This window comes from Epinephelus fuscoguttatus, linkage group LG18 (genome assembly GCF_011397635.1).
Source record: "Epinephelus fuscoguttatus linkage group LG18, E.fuscoguttatus.final_Chr_v1".
Classification (NCBI taxonomy): domain Eukaryota; kingdom Metazoa; phylum Chordata; class Actinopteri; order Perciformes; family Serranidae; genus Epinephelus; species Epinephelus fuscoguttatus.
The window spans coordinates 15,481,261-15,498,797 of NC_064769.1; the positions used below are offsets into that span (position 1 = coordinate 15,481,261).

Sequence of the window (17,537 nt, forward strand, 5' to 3'; positions counted from 1 at the left end):
AAAACAGGTTTTGCTGCAAACCCCCATCAACAGCAGTACATTGCTCAGCTTCCCTGGTCGTACTCCTGACTGCTTCTCTATGAAAATGTAATGCACCCCAATTCGTACATATCCTGTGTATTTTGACAGGCTGCAATCACGTGACCAGTGCACTGACAGGTGTAAACACAGAGGCAGGTTAGGGTGGTGGATGGGTCACAAAAACCCAGACCTTCCCTAGGACTTTCCCCTGGAGTTGCGTGTTCGGAACAGTGTGAACTTTCAGTCATTTTAAAAGGTACGCCCTCGCCATGTTTTTTTTCCTAAACCTAACCTATGTAAGTTTACATCAATTACATAACTGTACATTGAGGATATCATTCGTCGAACACTAATTCATAGGATATCACATGAACTGTTGTGCATGTATTTTCCGTGGGTTAACTTACAAACCGTTCTGTGAGAAGACGTTGACCTCATAAAGCCCCACTTAAAAAAATCCCAACTATCCCTTTAAAGTGAGGTAATACGGTGCTGCCTCCACAATAGCAATCATCAAAACACATTTTACAGAGCATTTATACCTGTTTATTCTCATGCTTTTGAGTGTGGTTCAAAGCATTCACTAACAAAACAGACACAATAAAAAATTTTAAATGTAATTTTTTCAAGTGTGCAATTATTCAGTATAAATAGCATAAAATATCTGAGTGTCACAGAATATAATCTCTTTTAAAAAATGTTTTAAAGCATTTCAGAGTAGGAAATATAGCATTTACACGAAGCAGCAAAGAGATACATAGACATTCATAGATCAGCAGGTGCACAGCACTGTTCCCGAAACCCAGAAATAAAATCCTCCACAGCTTGTACTCATTATAAATATATATTAAAAATTAAGCTACACATTGTACTGCAAGTGTGCAATCAGAAAGAGGATAGTACGATGTTCACATCCAACAGCATAAATATCACAGTACTTTAAGGACGGGGTGATTATCCCGCAATAAGGTGCAGGGTTGGTTGGAGTCAGCTCTTATTGAAATTCTGTTTCAGCACTCAGATTTAAATTGCATTCTCAGAAATGAAAAAGAAAAATGGTTTTTAGGCGGCAGGGGAAAAAAAGCATATTTTTTGATAAAAGAAAAACAACTCATAAAATTTCAGTCCTGACGTGGCGAATCTGAATCAGAAATGACTCCACAACCCTGCTTAGAGGTGAAAAGGCGCTACGGGGCAGAGGCTGACTAGTTGGTCTTCTTGCGGTTTGTTGTCTCTGCATTCTCTGACTCCTCTTTGGCTTTGAGCGATCCACTTTGTCCCTTGACAGGAGAAACCGGGGTGTGCTTCCCTGCTGCCCCTTTCTCGCTGGACTCTTTGGTTGTGGTGGTGGAGGTCGACCCGTTGGTTGCGGAGTTATCGATACACGTTTTCTTTACCTCGTCGGTCAGGGCGGCGTAAGAGGAGTGGCCAGTGAAGAGGGTCTTGTAGATGGCCGACTCGATGTTAGCGAATGGTAAGGCAGAGGAGCCTGTCAGCATCATCCTTGACTGAAGAAATAAGAGATAAATATGTCAAGACAGAAACAAAATGTCTTAAAGGTCCCATATTATAAAAAGGCAGATTTCCATATCTTTTTTAATTACAATTTTAATTTCAACAATTTTTTTTTAAATTTTTAATACAGCAGGTGTAGGTACTTTATAAATACTGTGAAAGTATCAAAACGCTCAATCCACAGAGAAATGCAAGAAGTCAGTATTCAGAAACTGTGCCTTTATACGAGCTGTCAGGGCTTCTGTGAAGTTGTGATGTCACAACTATATCAAGCCCAGTTCAGACCAAAGATTTGCAATGAGACAAAACTGTTCTAGAACCTTACAGAGAAAAGTTGCAGCGATGTGACCTGGTCTGTCTGAGCTCAAATCAAGCTGGCTGATGGTGGTGAGGCGTCAGTGACTTAGCGGGTAGAGCAGGCGCCCCATGTACAAGGCTGTTGCCGCAGCGGCCTGGGTTCAAGTCCGGCCTGTGGCCCTTTGCTGCATGTTGTCCCCCCTCTCTCCCTCCCCCTTTCAAACTTACCTGTCCTGTCTATTAAAGGCAAAATGCCCTAAAAAATATCTTAAAAAAAAAAAAAAAAAAGCTGGCTGATGGTGTCACCTGCAACTCGCAAATGGCATGTTCGCTTGCTGTGAAAAGTACTGAGCCCTCTGTTTCCATCGTCACACACAGACACACATTCTCACTGACTGATTAATTGGCACTGGTTATTTACATTATTGTGACATATTTATTATGAATACAGTCCATCTGATGCTTGTTTGGTTTGCGTTTTTCGCTGTTTCATCATGACTACAAATGCAACTGTGGTAGTATCTCACTATCACTATCCTCATTCATATTTTAAGAGGCTACAAATTATATTCAGCCACAAAATAAGCCTGAAAAGCTGCAAATCAGTTGTTGCATAGAGATGATACACCATCTCATCTAGTTGCATTTGTGTGAACCGGCAGGTTTTTAGAACGTTGCAGAACGGCACATTGCAAGTAGTTGCCAACTCGCCTTGTCGCAAATCTTTGGTCTGTACTGCTCCTAAAAGGTAGAAACTGCTGCTACAGTAACGTAACAGTCATTTCCCCCAGCTGCAATTATGATGCAGATGCTTAAAGCACAGATTGGGAAGACCTGGAAACACCGACCAATCAGAGTAGGCTGGGCTTTTTGAGGAGGGCTACATAGACGGAGATGGATACACGTATATTCACGCTGAAAATGTGAGAAAAGTAATGTGCTTTTTGAACCTTAAAGCACGTCAACCTGTTCTGGTAGAAACCCAAAATACAAATATGAACCTGAAAATCAGCATAATATAGGACCTTTAGTGGGTTTGGAATAGACGTCTAATGATTTCCAAACTGTGGACTGTCCTTCACCACAGCAGCTCTCTTTAAAGGCAGCTATCATCAATACATTTACTTTAGCAGTGGATCCCATGACTACTTGTATGTGAAGGGACTTGCCTGTGATAATGAACCTACGGAGAAGTAACAGCCGACCATGTAATTTGTCATTTTTTCATGGATAGCCAATGTGCAGTTGACCTATTTTACATATTGGATTGGATTAACTTTAATAATCCCCAAGGGGAAACTGGATTGCCACCATGGCCACCATATTAACACACTAAGTAAGTGGGTAACATGTTTGTATTTACTTCTCATTAGGGGGATGAGAGTATAACATCTGCATCATCAAGAACACAAAATAATAAATAGCAGGTTTGGACCAAGTCTTTAAATCTGATGAAACGGCTCGGTGCTAATTTGACAGATCAGAGACGGAGGGAGCTAACAGAATGAGAGTTGAAAGAAGACATGGTAGATTTATCTGTGTCTCAGTCAAGAGCACAAGTTTCCCAGAGAAGAGAGGATGATGCAAGCTGATGAAAATGATGCAAAAGCCCATGCCCTACGGGTAATACCGAGCTAATGTGAGTCACCGCAGCTAAAACTTAAAAAAAAAAAAAAAAAAGCAGAAAGAGAAAGGTCATTTAGAAGACAAGACGCCACAGATCTGGAGGGAGCTACGGCGACAAAACATTTGTTTTACCCGAGTTAATATCTAATTAATAAACAAAGAAAGGTATTAAGTTGTTTTCTCTGTCATGGGGAAGCAAATGAACCAAAACACACCATCCTGTTTGGCGTATATTCTCATGGTCACAGTGTCAGGTATGAGCTACACAAATTACACCACACTGACCTTGTTGACGACTATGAATACGGTGTAGATGAGCATCAGGTGGTGCCTCTGGAGAGGCAGGTAGTGGGTCTGCTGCAGAGCAAACAGCACCGCGCCTATCAGGGTGATCTTGGTGGGGCTAAACAGACATTCAGTGAGAGAGCAGTTATGACACAATCTGTAATAAACAAATATTCAAACATCTTCAAACATCTTTTATGCTTGAATTATTATGCACAACTGAACTAAACTGAAGATACACATCATCACTGTGGATGTACTTGGCATCTGCTTGAGTAAATAACTCAAACAGGTTTTATGTTAGGCTGTTACGGTTGGGTATATTCCGGTCGGACTATTTCTGTCAGGCAACCAGCCAAAAGTGTGACTGCGCCTGGCCAAGAAACGGTCCGGCACAAAACCAGCTGTAACAGCAACATGAAGTCATGACGTAAATGAGCACACTTCTTAATATGTTAAAGGGACAGTTTCCCCAAAATCAAAAACACATATATTTCCTCTTACCTGTAGTGCTGTTTATCAGTCTAGATTGTTTTGGTATGAGTTGTCGAGTGTTGGAGATATCAGCCATAGAGCTGCCTACCTCCTCTTAAATATAATCAAACTAAATGGCACTCAGCCTGTGGCGCTCCAGGGTGTTTAAAGGGATAAGACAGTTAGATTTAATGCTTTTTAAAACCCTTTCAAGACACCTTCTAACCAAATTTAGGACTGATTTTTCAACAAATCATGTTTTACTCATTTAAATGTTATGTAGGCATGTGGTTATTAGAGTGAGTTAAGTTGATGTACATTTTGCAAACAGGTAAGTGCAAGTGTGATGTAAAATGACGGTATTATAGTTTTTTGTTTTTTTTTTAAGATTTGTAACATTAAAAATTTGGACTTTTACATAGAAAAGCTTTACTCATTTTTACAAAAAGAAATTAAAAGACGTATAAATGAAATTAGATAAAATGTTTGTAGCAGTTAAACTAGCTCACAAATTCAAATTTAAGACTATTTAATGACTTTTAAGGCCTTATTGTTACAAAACTGAATTTAAGACAAGGACCTGCAGACATGTTAGTAGTAGCATGTAGCATGTTAGCTAGCTCAGTGTCGCTAGGTGAGCTAGCAACAGATGCACACTTCATTCTGCGCAGTGATACAGTTGACAGGCGTGGTTCAGTAGAAAGAAAATAGTTCCTACATGAAAATGCTCACATCAAGGTCTGTGGATTATCTTGAGTAACTGGGTCATGATTAAAATGATCTTCAGATAGACATCTCTGTAGAGGACTGGGAGGAGACTTGTCTTTTGGCCCAAACTCAAACTATTAATACAAGATGCAAACTGTTACAGTATAAGTGGTTGCTCAGGACCTATACCACACCTGTCAAACTACACCATTTTAATCCCAATATTCCCGACTGTTGCATCAAATGTGCTGAAGAAGTTGGTACCCTGCTACATTGTATGTGGAGCTGTCGAAACGTGCAGATATTCTGGAGAGAGGTTCTTGAACTAATCTCCAAGCTGACAGGAAGTGTTATTCCTACTGAAGCCAAGATATGTTTGTTGCACATATACCCTGAGGATTTCCCATCAACTGTAAAGGAACGTAAGCTAATTAATTTCTGTTTGTTACAAGCCAAACGTATGATTGCTTTAAAATGGAAGGAGACACAGAGACCCACCTCTACTCAATGGATTACAGAGATGTCATCAAACTTGGCACTGGAAAAACTGACTTAAATGGCAAGAGGGAAAATTAAGGATTTTTACAAAATGTGGTCTTCTTTCTTAATCTTTATGAACGATCTAAATGTGCAAATGCCCGGAGTTGGACAAGGACTGATGCCACTACCATCACAATAACTTGTTGCACAGCTATACTATTATTGTTGTGAAATAGGGAAAGAGAAAAGGAGAACTATATACTTGTGATTTAAACATTGATTTAGGAATATATGTACGTATGTGTGCATATTGAGGTTCATGGAAATGTATGTGAGCATACTATTGTTATTATTATTATTATTACTATTATGAAGAGTATCATTTTATGTACCAAGGATCTTATGTTATTGAGGGTGGTGGGATGGGGGTGGTTTATGTTTATGTATGCCTGTTTGCAAAAATGGAAAATCAATAAATAAAGTGTGGAAAAAAAAAACTGGGTCATGATTTCTGGAAAGAGACATTGCTGTTGAGTTTTTCAAATGTAGTTTTTGGCACTTTGAGCACCACAAGCTGAGCGCCATCAAGTTGCATTAAATCTGAGAGAAAGCAGACATCTCTACGGCTGTCCAACACTCTCCAACACTCAGCAACTCACACCAAAACAATCTAGACTGATAAACAGCACTACAGGTAAGAGGAAAAGTATGTATTTTTGATTTTGTGGTGAAATGTCCCTTACATTATTCCTTTACATTTCACATCACACTCAGTACATCACAATATAGTCAAGACTTACTAAGACATCTTGAGGAGCTCATTAGTCTCTGGTCTCCATACGCCTCGGACTAACTGCTCAAAATTACTTATCAGACCACCTCCAGCACCTAGCGGGGATAGGAAAGGTACGTATAGTTCATTGTTACTTTGTAGCTTTTACAAAACGTATATAAAAAAAAAATCCTTGAATGCACCATCAGCTACCGACCTTTAGCCCACCCGATGGCAATCATGACCAGCAGACCGTCCTTGTATTTGCTCTGTGCCTGGGTGACCCCTCCGAGCACCTTCCACGTCCTGGTCACTTCCTTCATCCCTGACAGCACCAGCCTGAGAGGCAGCAGGGCGGCACAACAGTACACCAGGTCCATGGGGCAGTAAAACACTAGGTACCTGTAGAGACACATATGGCTCACATAAAGAGTGCACACACGACACACATCTCAGCTACCTGCTGTGAGTGAACTATGTGTTCATTACACACTTTGACAGTGACCTGACAGTCTCTGTCATGTACCTGACTTCACCAGCAGAGGGCGCTATGTATTTCTGAGAGGAGAGTGTAATTATATGTGTCACCAGCAGAGGGTGCCAAAGCCTTCATATTAGGAGAGGGGAACTTGACAATAACCTCTCTGTTTTATTTAGTTCCTTCCACATTTCATGCTCCCTTTACAGCAAATTGATATGTTTCTACACAAGAGAATCTTTTCTTCAAAGTAACAGAGCGCCTCTCATTAACCCTGCAACTTTCTGCTTCCATTCTCCATGTGTGTATTTCAGTCTCATGACATTTACCAGACGATGGAAGCGAGCAGAACACTGGTGCTGTTGGACAAAGGTGCAACAGGTGGCTCGGCAAGCATGACGGCAGACAGCACAGCTCCACCGAAACAGAAGAGCATGGAGCTGAACCAGCAGGCTAAGGGGCTGACTTTGGACACCTCAAGAGCACCTGCATGAGAACAGAGGTATATCTATCAGCAGGGTCACTGTCATGTGGATTTCCTCGAGTTCCTTGAGCACACATAAGGCATAAGTATTCCCACTGTAAAGGCCTGGGAACACCCTGCAATCACTGTTGTTGAATGCTTACCATAATAAGCATTAAACATAGTCTTCTGTGCAGTGGGGGATTTATATAATGACAGTGATAATGCCAAAGACACAGGCTTTGTGGATATGGCCATTTATGATGTCTACAGTATTGGTACAGAAAAGTATCCAACTTTAACATCAGGGCGTTAGAAGGAGAGATGGACTTTTCCCTGCATGCTTTCTTCCAATCACTGAAACTGTATAAATATTAACTAGCTAGAGAGAACACACACAGAGAGAGGTTTGTAAAGCACAGTTACAACATTTGCGTCTGGGCCTTCAGGTCAAAGTGCAATGCAGCGACATTTACGATTACAAACCATATCAGTTCACTACAGATAAAAATCGCCTGCTCAATGCTCCCTCTGTGTTTCCGCCCTGCTTTGAAAGATCACTGTGTTCACTTTTCCACTAATAAAATGACATTATGTTGCTTGATATTCTTACTGGAAACTATGAAAGGGAGGTTTGTTTTTATGGGTTTCACTGACAAAATACAACACTAAGACAATCCAATACTATCAAAGACCGACTTTTCTGACTCTACCGACATTAACGCCACCAAGGTTAAGATATATATTAAGATATATAAGATATACGTGTTTCACTTAACCCCACACAGGTAGCGCTCAGTCAACCCTGAGCCACCTGGCCCTGAGTCACTCTGACCGCACACAGGACCATACTGGTAATCTGAGGATTACAGACAGATTATAGACTCCTGGAGAGAGATCGGTAAACCAGGAGGATTTATAGCTCTATCTGCCTCCTCTACACAGTCCCAGCGGAGTCCGTCTGTACGCCTTACTTTTTAACTTTGCTCTCACTTCTAAAAGAATTTGGAAGTGGATGGATAAAGAAGCAACTTCATTTACCATCGTTTAAAAACTGTGCAAAGTTACAGATTACTGATTTCTAATTTTCTAAATGAGGCATCTAGGAACGGTGTCATTTTGAACAGTTTGGATGATAAAATAGAAAGGAAAAATAATCCTGACAATGCCACTATGGTAGGGCTCCACAGTAACGGTTTCTAGGTTGTCATTGGCAACCACTTTGACAAATTGGTAACCAACTTTTGGCCGCAGCAAACAGTAAAAAACGCCCCCCAAAATAAAGACATTTTCAGTATTTGTTGCATTGGTGATATTTAAATATTGCTGTTACACTCCTATCCAGAACCACACACTCCACAAGACTATGGGTTGACACATGTGTTGGTGCGTTTACTCGCATGTGCACAAGAGCAAGGACAAGAACCAGATGAACTTGAATGCAGAACAAAAAGGAAACTTGTGAAGTCTTTCTCGTGTCTTGCAGCGACTTGCTGGATTCATTTTTGAGGGGTGTGTGGAGAGCATGATAACACCTAAGGGTGGACACCATAACTGATAACGTCTTAAAGGGAAACTACACCAAGTTTGAAATTCATACATATTATTCCTGTGGTCTAAGTCAGTCCAGAGAACATGATCTCTCCCAAATTCAAAAACTAAAGAGATAAAACTCAAATGTGTTGTGCCATTTAGTATAAAGCCTGGAGCTGCTCCTCCTTGACAGTGACTCGGGAAAGATGTTCTGGATGGGAATGTTCTGAGTATATGGGTACATTTTGTGTTTCAGAACTGAGAACACTAACACAGAATAAAGCTCATTTAGGTATAAAAAAGGAAACAAACATTCTATGGGTCCACAAAATCACTTTATATTTATACCCTATGATGTCACAAGTTAGAGACTTCTCTGGTTCCTGGCTTTGAGTTAGAGAACCTCATATTCACATATGTTGATTGAAATTTTCCAGGCCATGGCATTAACATATTGGAGTTCTTTATTAAGGTAGTGTCTCCCTTTAAGATTCAAACTAAAATATAAAGCATCGGATAAAACACAAATTACTGTAATACACCTTTGAAACATTATGTCACAGAAGCTGACATATAACTGGATAGTATCTTAATTACTCAAAATACAAGGTGACTAAAAATGGCAACCATATTTTCAGTTCTGACAATCAAAAGCGGATGCCTTATGGCCAGCCTGGCAGCCACTTTTAAAAGTTAATGTTGAGCTACAGGATGGCCTATAACCTGCTATACAGCGGTGGAAGAAATGTTCCTTTACTAGCAGTACCAATATAACAATATAATAATACATATTCTCAGCAAATTTTACTTAAGGTGTCAAAAGTAAAAGTACTCTGCAGAAAAAGTCCCCTGTGACTGACACATAATTACACAGTACATGACATTATTAGGCCCCGATCACACAGGAAGTGCTTTAGCAGCTGGAGGCAGCTTTTTGGAAGTGTTTGAGAATGAGAATTAAGCTTTTTGCTCATTGTTTTGCATTGCTGCGTGCCTTGTGTGTCAGCACTCTAGATGCTCTAGCGCTCTGAATTCCTTGAGTTGAAAAACCTTCATCCCCACGTCATCTCTGCTTTTTTTAATTGTCCAATCGGATGATTTGAGAAGCGGGCCTTCTGTGGTGGTCACGACAACATGTTTACGGTTGGTCAACAATGGAGGAGAAACTGGTGGTAGCGGTTGCTGGATACCCTGAGCTATACGGCCTGACGATAGACAGCAGGTCGTCAAACTGCCCCTGAGTCATCCTGAAATATGCCTGGAAATGGCCATCATGGAGAGGAAGCTCCTGGACCAACTGGTGGTACTCCCCATGATCCACCCTCTTTTTTAGGGTCTCACGTGCCCACACAGATCTCTGTTTCCCTGTGCCCGACAAACTATTTGCTGACAGGCTGAGCAAGTACCCTCTGCCTGAACATTTTAGTAACTAGCTACTAATTACTGTGAAATAAATAAAATAAAAAAAACGTAGATTGATTACATGTGAAGGTTAGTTGTGATGCGCCTCACATTTTGCAACCTGTAAAATGCTTTCTGTGTGATCAGGGCCTTAGATTGTTAATAGTAATGCAACCCAATGTGTAAGCAGCATTTTCCTGTTGGTGCTGCTGGTTTTAACTACTTCATATTCAGTCAGGTAACTTTGTCCCATGGTTACCTCTTTGGGCTTCAGACGGTTATGTAAGTAAAACTTCTCTTTGGTGGAACTGCTACCAACTCCTAGACATCTGAAACATGGAATTGTCAATACCTTCACACCTATTCTTTGATGTCTACATGATCTCCATATCTTCATTACTAGATCACTGTAATAAAAAAAAAGGCGTGAATTCCGACAACAGTTGTTAGAGTTGTATTGACCTGTCAGAGTTATATATAGTAAAACACATACATGAATGGATGGAGAGGAGTGTCAGTGTTTCAGGAATATAAGAACCATGTTGATGGGACATTGTGAGCCTTTCTGTCAAAAAATGTTAATCTAAAAGGAAAAAAGTGGACATTAATGGAATTTGAAACTCATATTATTATGGGGATAACCAGGCTCTAAATTCTGGTGCTACAGTTCCTTTAATCTGAGGGCTTCGGGTGATGTAAACAGGAAGTATAATGTTGCCATGGACTAAATGAGTTGGTTAGCTGTGGGTGAAAACTTGAGTCCCATTTTTTGCCTATATCTGTTCATATTTTGTCAAATAGCACCACTAAAAGTATGCCTAATTTGATATTAGCAGTTGCCTTTCGCAGTGTACCCATGGACCTACACACGACTATCACTGGACCGCTTTGATGTGATGATTCTCGGGCAAGTTCTGACATTATAAGAAGCGCTTTTTTTCCATGACTTCTATGCAGAGTTCTGGACGTTTATTTGTTCATTCTATTAAATTATGCAGAGATAATGATATCCTCGGAAAGTCTAAGTCACACAGCAGCATACAAATATGTGCATCCCATGTCTGTGTTTAGATTTGACTGAGTCATGACTCCGAGGGGGAGAACAGATTGTCATGCAAATAGTGGCAATCGGGCACCAAGAGATTTAAAGTGCCTTCATAGCCTCCACGAACTGACATTGCTGCTCCTCCAACCTCTGATGGTGTTGGTGTGTGGGCCAAACTAAAGTAACTAACGTCTTGTGTTTTTAGTAAACTAGTAGGCACCTGTCCCTTTCACATCACTGTGTCTTGACCTTGATTCTCTCACTTCTCACCTCCCTTTAACTCTCTCACCTCGCACTCATAATCTGAAACACTGCTGTATGTAAGTGGTAACTAGATGAGTCATATAAAATACAACGGTTCATCAGCTCAGAGCGGGAAGTGCACACAACAGCAGCATGAAAAGCAGAGTGAAGTATTGTTAACAGATCTTAAAGTCTGTGTAAAGCAAATTCTGCTATTTTCTAAACACGTTAAATAGGTCATAAAAGTATTCCTCAAAATGTGTAAAAAAGCCTTTCAACCATTTACAATTGAATTGTGGAGCTAGGCTTCACAAACTGTGTTTCTAGGTTTCTGTGTTCTGGATTTAGTGGGCGGGCCTTAAATCATAGCCGCGTTACCTAACGGAGCTATCCCTGGTACAAACACGCCCCCTGAGGCTGTAGCAGTATAAATAGAGGGAATCGCCTTGTTGTGTACAAATACTTCCAGGTAGAAAACCAGCAGAGTTTAGCTATATATATATATATCTCACATTTTTCACGTCACTATATCACTGTTGAGACTAACTGATGTTTGTAAAGTCTATAAACACAGTGATTGAACAAACATTACTATTTCTGTGTGCACGTTTTGTAATTAATATCATGGTTATCGTAGATTAGCTGGGCTAACCGTTAGCTGTTAGCTGTTAGCCGTTAGCGGTGTCTGTAATAACTCAGTAACTCAATAAACGGTCCGTGAAAAAAATATTTTTTCCAGCGGGTTTCTTAGTTACAATGTGATTGAGCTAGCAAAGCAGTTTTGTGTTGCTATGTGTGGTATTTATTCAGTTTTGGGAAATCACGATGTCTAGAAAGCATCAGTGGCTGCTGCTGACACGGACAGCTAACAGCAGCAGCAAAGCTAACATCAGGACGTCATCTGTTAAAAGCCTCCTGTTGTTGGATACGACATGAAACTACTCCAGTTAGCTCAATCATGTTGTAACTAAGACATCCGCTGGAAAAAATATTTTCAGTCAGTGGAGCCGAACCGACACTCTCCCTCCCTGGATTCCATCCTCCCGTTCTGCCGGCTGCAGGTGCTGGGTTTACGTCCTTGTACAGTACACAGAGGCGGCTTCCCTCCCGTAAGTGGGCGTGGACTGAATAGCAACAGCCTGGAGTCATGAGACAAGAGGCTGCAGACATACCCCTCCGGACACGTCCTCAGCGTTTCACAGCAGAGAGAAGTGCTTGTTTTTCCATGATTTTGAGAGCTAATTTTACATACTTAGCAATTTTTTTAATCTTTCAAATTTGGCTCAGTGATTAATGACACATATTTCTGTGATGTGACAAACTTATAACAGACATTTTTTGTTGCTTTACACAGACTTTAACTGGTTTTAACAGCCAGACAGTCCCTATCTCTTGTGTGTAGATGACGCCTGATATGATGAACTTTTGTGGTTTGACACAAACTTCCAGTTAGAAGAAGAGGAAGTTTGAAAAAGAAAAGCACACAAATGTGAGACAGGAAAGAGGGGTTGTAAAATATGCAAACAGTCTAGCACCCTGAGTGTCACACATATCCTTTCCTCCAACACTAATGCTCAATATTAGTGCTTTTGGTCTTACCACAGTTCTAACTTAATCTCAGTTAACACATGACGCTCATTGCTTACATAGTAAACAGTGTTTCTGTGTCATCAGTTTGAGTTGCAAAGCAAAACAAACTGAGCCTGAGTGGCTGAGCAAAAACTTAAACAGGAACACCGTTTCATTGAAGAAGTGGTGATTTTACAAAGCATAAAAGGTGCTTTTCAGATAGTTCGCAGATGGTAAAAAAATAATGCTTTGCTTCAATCTTACACTGAAATATGGGACTTCTCTGACATGCTGGGCTACAAACACACTTTGTACCGAATCAAGATCCTCCTTCCTGGTTTGCATTTGAAGGAGACACATTTACAAGTCAAATTTGAGGAATACAGGCCAAGTACATTACAGCTGCAACATGTCATACGGGCTCTATTTTCCACTTCCTCTTTCCTTCTCTCTGTTCTTTTCTCTTTGTCTCTCTGTAATGTGAAGGTAGACAGCAGGCCCTCTCTTCTCCACAACTCCAACTCTCCTCAGAGCCAGCTTACTAAATTGTTATAATCTGAGATCAGTTTTGCCCGTGAAGGCATTTTCAATCAGAGCAAATGTATCTTGGATAAGTATGTTTGTTGTACATGAGTCTCTCTACAAAAGAACACAAAGGAAGGGCATATGGAGACAAGTCTCGCAGCTGGGAAACAGTTCACTTGCCTGATCAAAAACAGTGATTAAAATCTTAACCAGGACAGCAGATCTCCTACCATACTCACTTATTATCTACGCCTGTGAGTAAGACATCCCTCCTCTCTCCTGAAACTTGATAACTAGATAAGAAAAAAGTGGCTTATCCATGGTTATTTTTGGGCTCGAAGTGAGATCCATTGATTGACATTCAACCACTGCTCATCTTCCACGTCCCTGTCCTCCTGCGTCCTGCGCAATCCACTCACAGCAATGTTTAGGAATCTGCTTAAAATAACTCCACGGTAAACTGTAGTGACAGTGTTGTAAACATATAAAGGGAACTGGTGAGCTTTTTAAAAATGCACTGTGGGACTGGATGCACTGAAGAGCGGGAGGGGAAGATTTAAAACAGGAAGGAGAAAAGACAGGAAGACTTTAGTGGTTTATGGCATTCCTTTCCTTTTTGGGGAACAGGAGACATGGAGCTGGCTCCTGGTGTGTTTGTGTCTTCACTTTTATTGTGGTTTTACTGAATTTCTTTTAAAAATAATCCTCAGATTTAAACCTTTCTTTGTTGTGCTCTCACTAGTGAGGATTTCATGTTGCACTCGCTGATCTCCGGCCTTTTGTTTGTCCGTATATTAACACTCTGTGTATCTTTCTCTCAGCCGCAGAGAGACAGATAGGAGCAGAGGACAAAGGGTTAAAAGGTCGCAGGAGCTCAGATGCTTCGCGAGGCAAGTTCCAAAATAGCCTGTAGATTTCAAGCGGCGGGACTACAATGGACTGCGTGTGTGTTCTGGTATGTTTGTGTGTGTGGAGAGTCGAATGGCTGTGTAGTTAAACTCCACCTGTCCCTGTGGACACTATCTCAGTGACATAACAGAGCTGGCTCCGTGCCGGCCTTTGGTCTGAGCTGATACAATCAACTATAGCTCACAGTAACAGTTTGTGCTTTAAAGTTAGATTCATTTAATGGTGACTCTTTGTTTGGACAGTCCAGATACACATGATTAATAGAGTATTTGTTATGTTTCGACAGCTTATTCAATTAAACTGTTGTGCTTTGTTTGTAGATGTCTAACAGATCATCTACAGAGCTTATGTGACAATTCATTTAGCTCAAGATAGTTCAAATTCAACTAAATTATTCTGAGAATATGTAGTGAATTGTCACACTCTATAGACAAACATCTACAGACAAAGTGAAACAATGGCATTGTTGACTCTCAACTAACAAAGGAGACCCTGCCTTTGCGGCTGCTGCTCCAAAGCTTTGGAAAAGCCTTCAACTCTCAGTCAAATGCTCCCCCTCCACTGACACTTTTAACATGTTTTCAATGGCCTTTGGTTGTTTGTAGTAGTTTGAATATTTTAGTATTTTATAATCCTTTTACAGGTGTAATTGTCCTTATCGGTGTTATTCTGTTTTATATTTGTGTATTTGTTATATTGCAATATATTTGTGTGTCAATCTTTTAATCTGTACAGCACTTTGGACAACTGCGGTTGTTTTTAAATGTGCTATATACATAAACTTGATTTGAACAAGCTGATGGAAAGTCACAAATAGGCCTGCTCTATAATCTGTGGGTGGACTGTCCAAATAAACTGTGACCAATTTGACTCATTTACTAATTCATAATGGCAGAATGTTGCTGTGTACCATTATCACCCGCAGATTATTTTTGTTTTAAATAACCTACACCATAAATGTTGTTATAAGGTTATAAGGTTATTAAGGTTATAATGATCTGTTTTTGTTGTGGCGTTGATTAATTAATGATAAATTCACAGAGATAAATAACAGTAAGGCGATATGGAGAAAATCAACTGTCATAATATTTTACACAAAATACCTCGATATTGATATTGTGATGATATTGGAGGGTTGACTGTTGGTGCTTTCACAAAATATTTACACAATAAGATTTTTGACAAATAATTATCTGTAATGTGGATATAATGACTGAGTGGGTAAAGGCAAATAATAATTCAGCTAGAACAGTCTGGTGAGTTCAGATAATTACATCACTTTACTGTAATGACGCCTTTAAAACCAGGAAAAGACACTCATGTCTTATGTTATCCTTAAAATGAAGATGACATCTAGCCTGATATCACCATATCTATATAATATGGATATATATTGCCCAGCCTTACAGTGAGGCTAATACAGGGTGTCTACACATATAACCAAGTTAAATGTAAGACTTTTTAAGACCTTTTTAATACCACCTTATATGAAATTTAAGACGAAACCTTTTATCAGTTCAAAATGTACAGTAAGGAATAGATAGATAGAACAAAATCTCACCGCTGTCATAAATGCTATTTATTATTGCAATTATTCGGTCTGTCCAATGATTGTGAATAGTCACTGGGTCTGTCAGGCTGAAGGCATTTTATGGTAATGTGACCGAAACTATTTAAGACCCATCAAATCTAAATTTAAGACAATTTAAGACTTTTTGAGGCCTTATATAAGGAAAACTTAATTTATAAACTTTATTTATGCATTTTACTGTATCCCTTTATTATAACTTATTCACTATTTGTCTCAGCTTCTCATTTCTCATTTGTGCATATGACTGAATAAGTAACATGAAGCCAAAATAAAGAACAAAGAATAAGGGGAAATGGGGAGTTAAATGCACAAATTTAAAGTTAGCAGGTCAGATCAGATGTTTCCATTGTCTTTTAGTCACCACCCTCTGAGTTCAAGTGTAAGTTACAGCCCAACATCCCCTGGGGCTGCGTGGCAGTCAGCTGGAGAGCCTGAGACACCAGGATAGCTGTAGTGGGATTATCGAAGTCACACCAGGTCAAACTTTTGCAGAACAAAGCGAATCGGGTGCTTATTTTTCACAGTAAAACTTTGGTGAAACTGTACACGTCACGCCTCGTCAGCCACTTACCTGGCTGCTCCCTCAGAGACATGATGGACACGATATAGTGCGCCATGTCAAAGTATGGAAACATGTTCAAGTTTGCCAGTCCATGGGACAGCTCGTCCAAGTGCAGCACCCCGAACAAATCCATCGTCTTATCTGAAAACTCTCCAGCACGAGCAGGCTAGTCTGGTTAATCCCGCTGAGGAGTTACAGGGGGAGACACGGCACCAGTCCAACTCTGAGCATCAGGGCTTCATCCGCCGCCTGTAAAGTGTGACACACGCCGCTGGCCCACACAGCTGTGTGTGTATGTGTGTGTGTGGACACACTCCTGCCAAGTTGCTCCCAGCTGCTTAGTTGATCACCGGGCAACAGATCTGTTGGTCATCATCCGTGTTGCCCCATCGACGACGCTGTCGTCGGCGCATAGCCGGAATTCCTGCTCCATGTTCCTCCATGCTAGTGATGTGGCAGGCGGAGCTACAGCGGCTTCGTGATTGGAGGAGCGAGAGCGCGGCCAGCCAATCACAGGTCACGGTGTGGCTTCGTAAGGTGATGCTAGCATGCTAACATGCTAACACAAAACAAACTCAGTGTGGGTCAGTGTTAATCCTTTTTACTTTACCAAAAACCTCATGATTCTGCTTACTAATTTTCATATACACAAATCTAAACTTGCTAAATCACCCCCTGTTTTAAAGTGTTTTTGATCGATATTTTTATTTAAATAGAGTCTCTGAAAACATAGCCTATAAATATTAAGAAAAGTGTATCTACCACACATCACTATTATCAATTAAAATGCTGTCTCTCATTTTTTTAAATTATTTTTTATATCCTTAATGTTCCATTTTAGTCTCTTTTTTAGTCTCATTTAGTTTAGTTTAGTTTTTTGCACAATTAAAACACAAAAAGGCAAGGAAAAAGAAAAATGAAAAGTGACAGGGAGAGGCAAAAAACCCAGTGGGTTTATTTGAAGCCTCCACCTAATAACATTTTTACAATGTTATTAACACTCAAAAGTACATAGAGATAAAGAACAATACAGAAAATAA

The 17,537-nt window shown here is 40.2% G+C and overlaps 1 protein-coding gene across 1 annotated transcript; it reads right to left on the bottom strand.

Annotated features, from left to right (window-relative positions):
* Nucleotides 1-544: 544 nt before the first annotated feature.
* tmem38b (transmembrane protein 38B) lies at nucleotides 545-16,962 on the bottom strand. The gene is made up of 6 exons (XM_049604416.1): nucleotides 16,507-16,962; nucleotides 6,986-7,142; nucleotides 6,396-6,580; nucleotides 6,207-6,294; nucleotides 3,745-3,862; nucleotides 545-1,529 (listed from the first exon to the last, which is right to left on the bottom strand). The coding sequence occupies exons 1-6, from the start codon at nucleotides 16,628-16,630 to the stop codon at nucleotides 1,227-1,229; spliced, it is 975 nt and encodes a 324-aa protein (XP_049460373.1). The 5' UTR covers nucleotides 16,631-16,962; the 3' UTR covers nucleotides 545-1,226.
* Nucleotides 16,963-17,537: the final 575 nt, after the last annotated feature.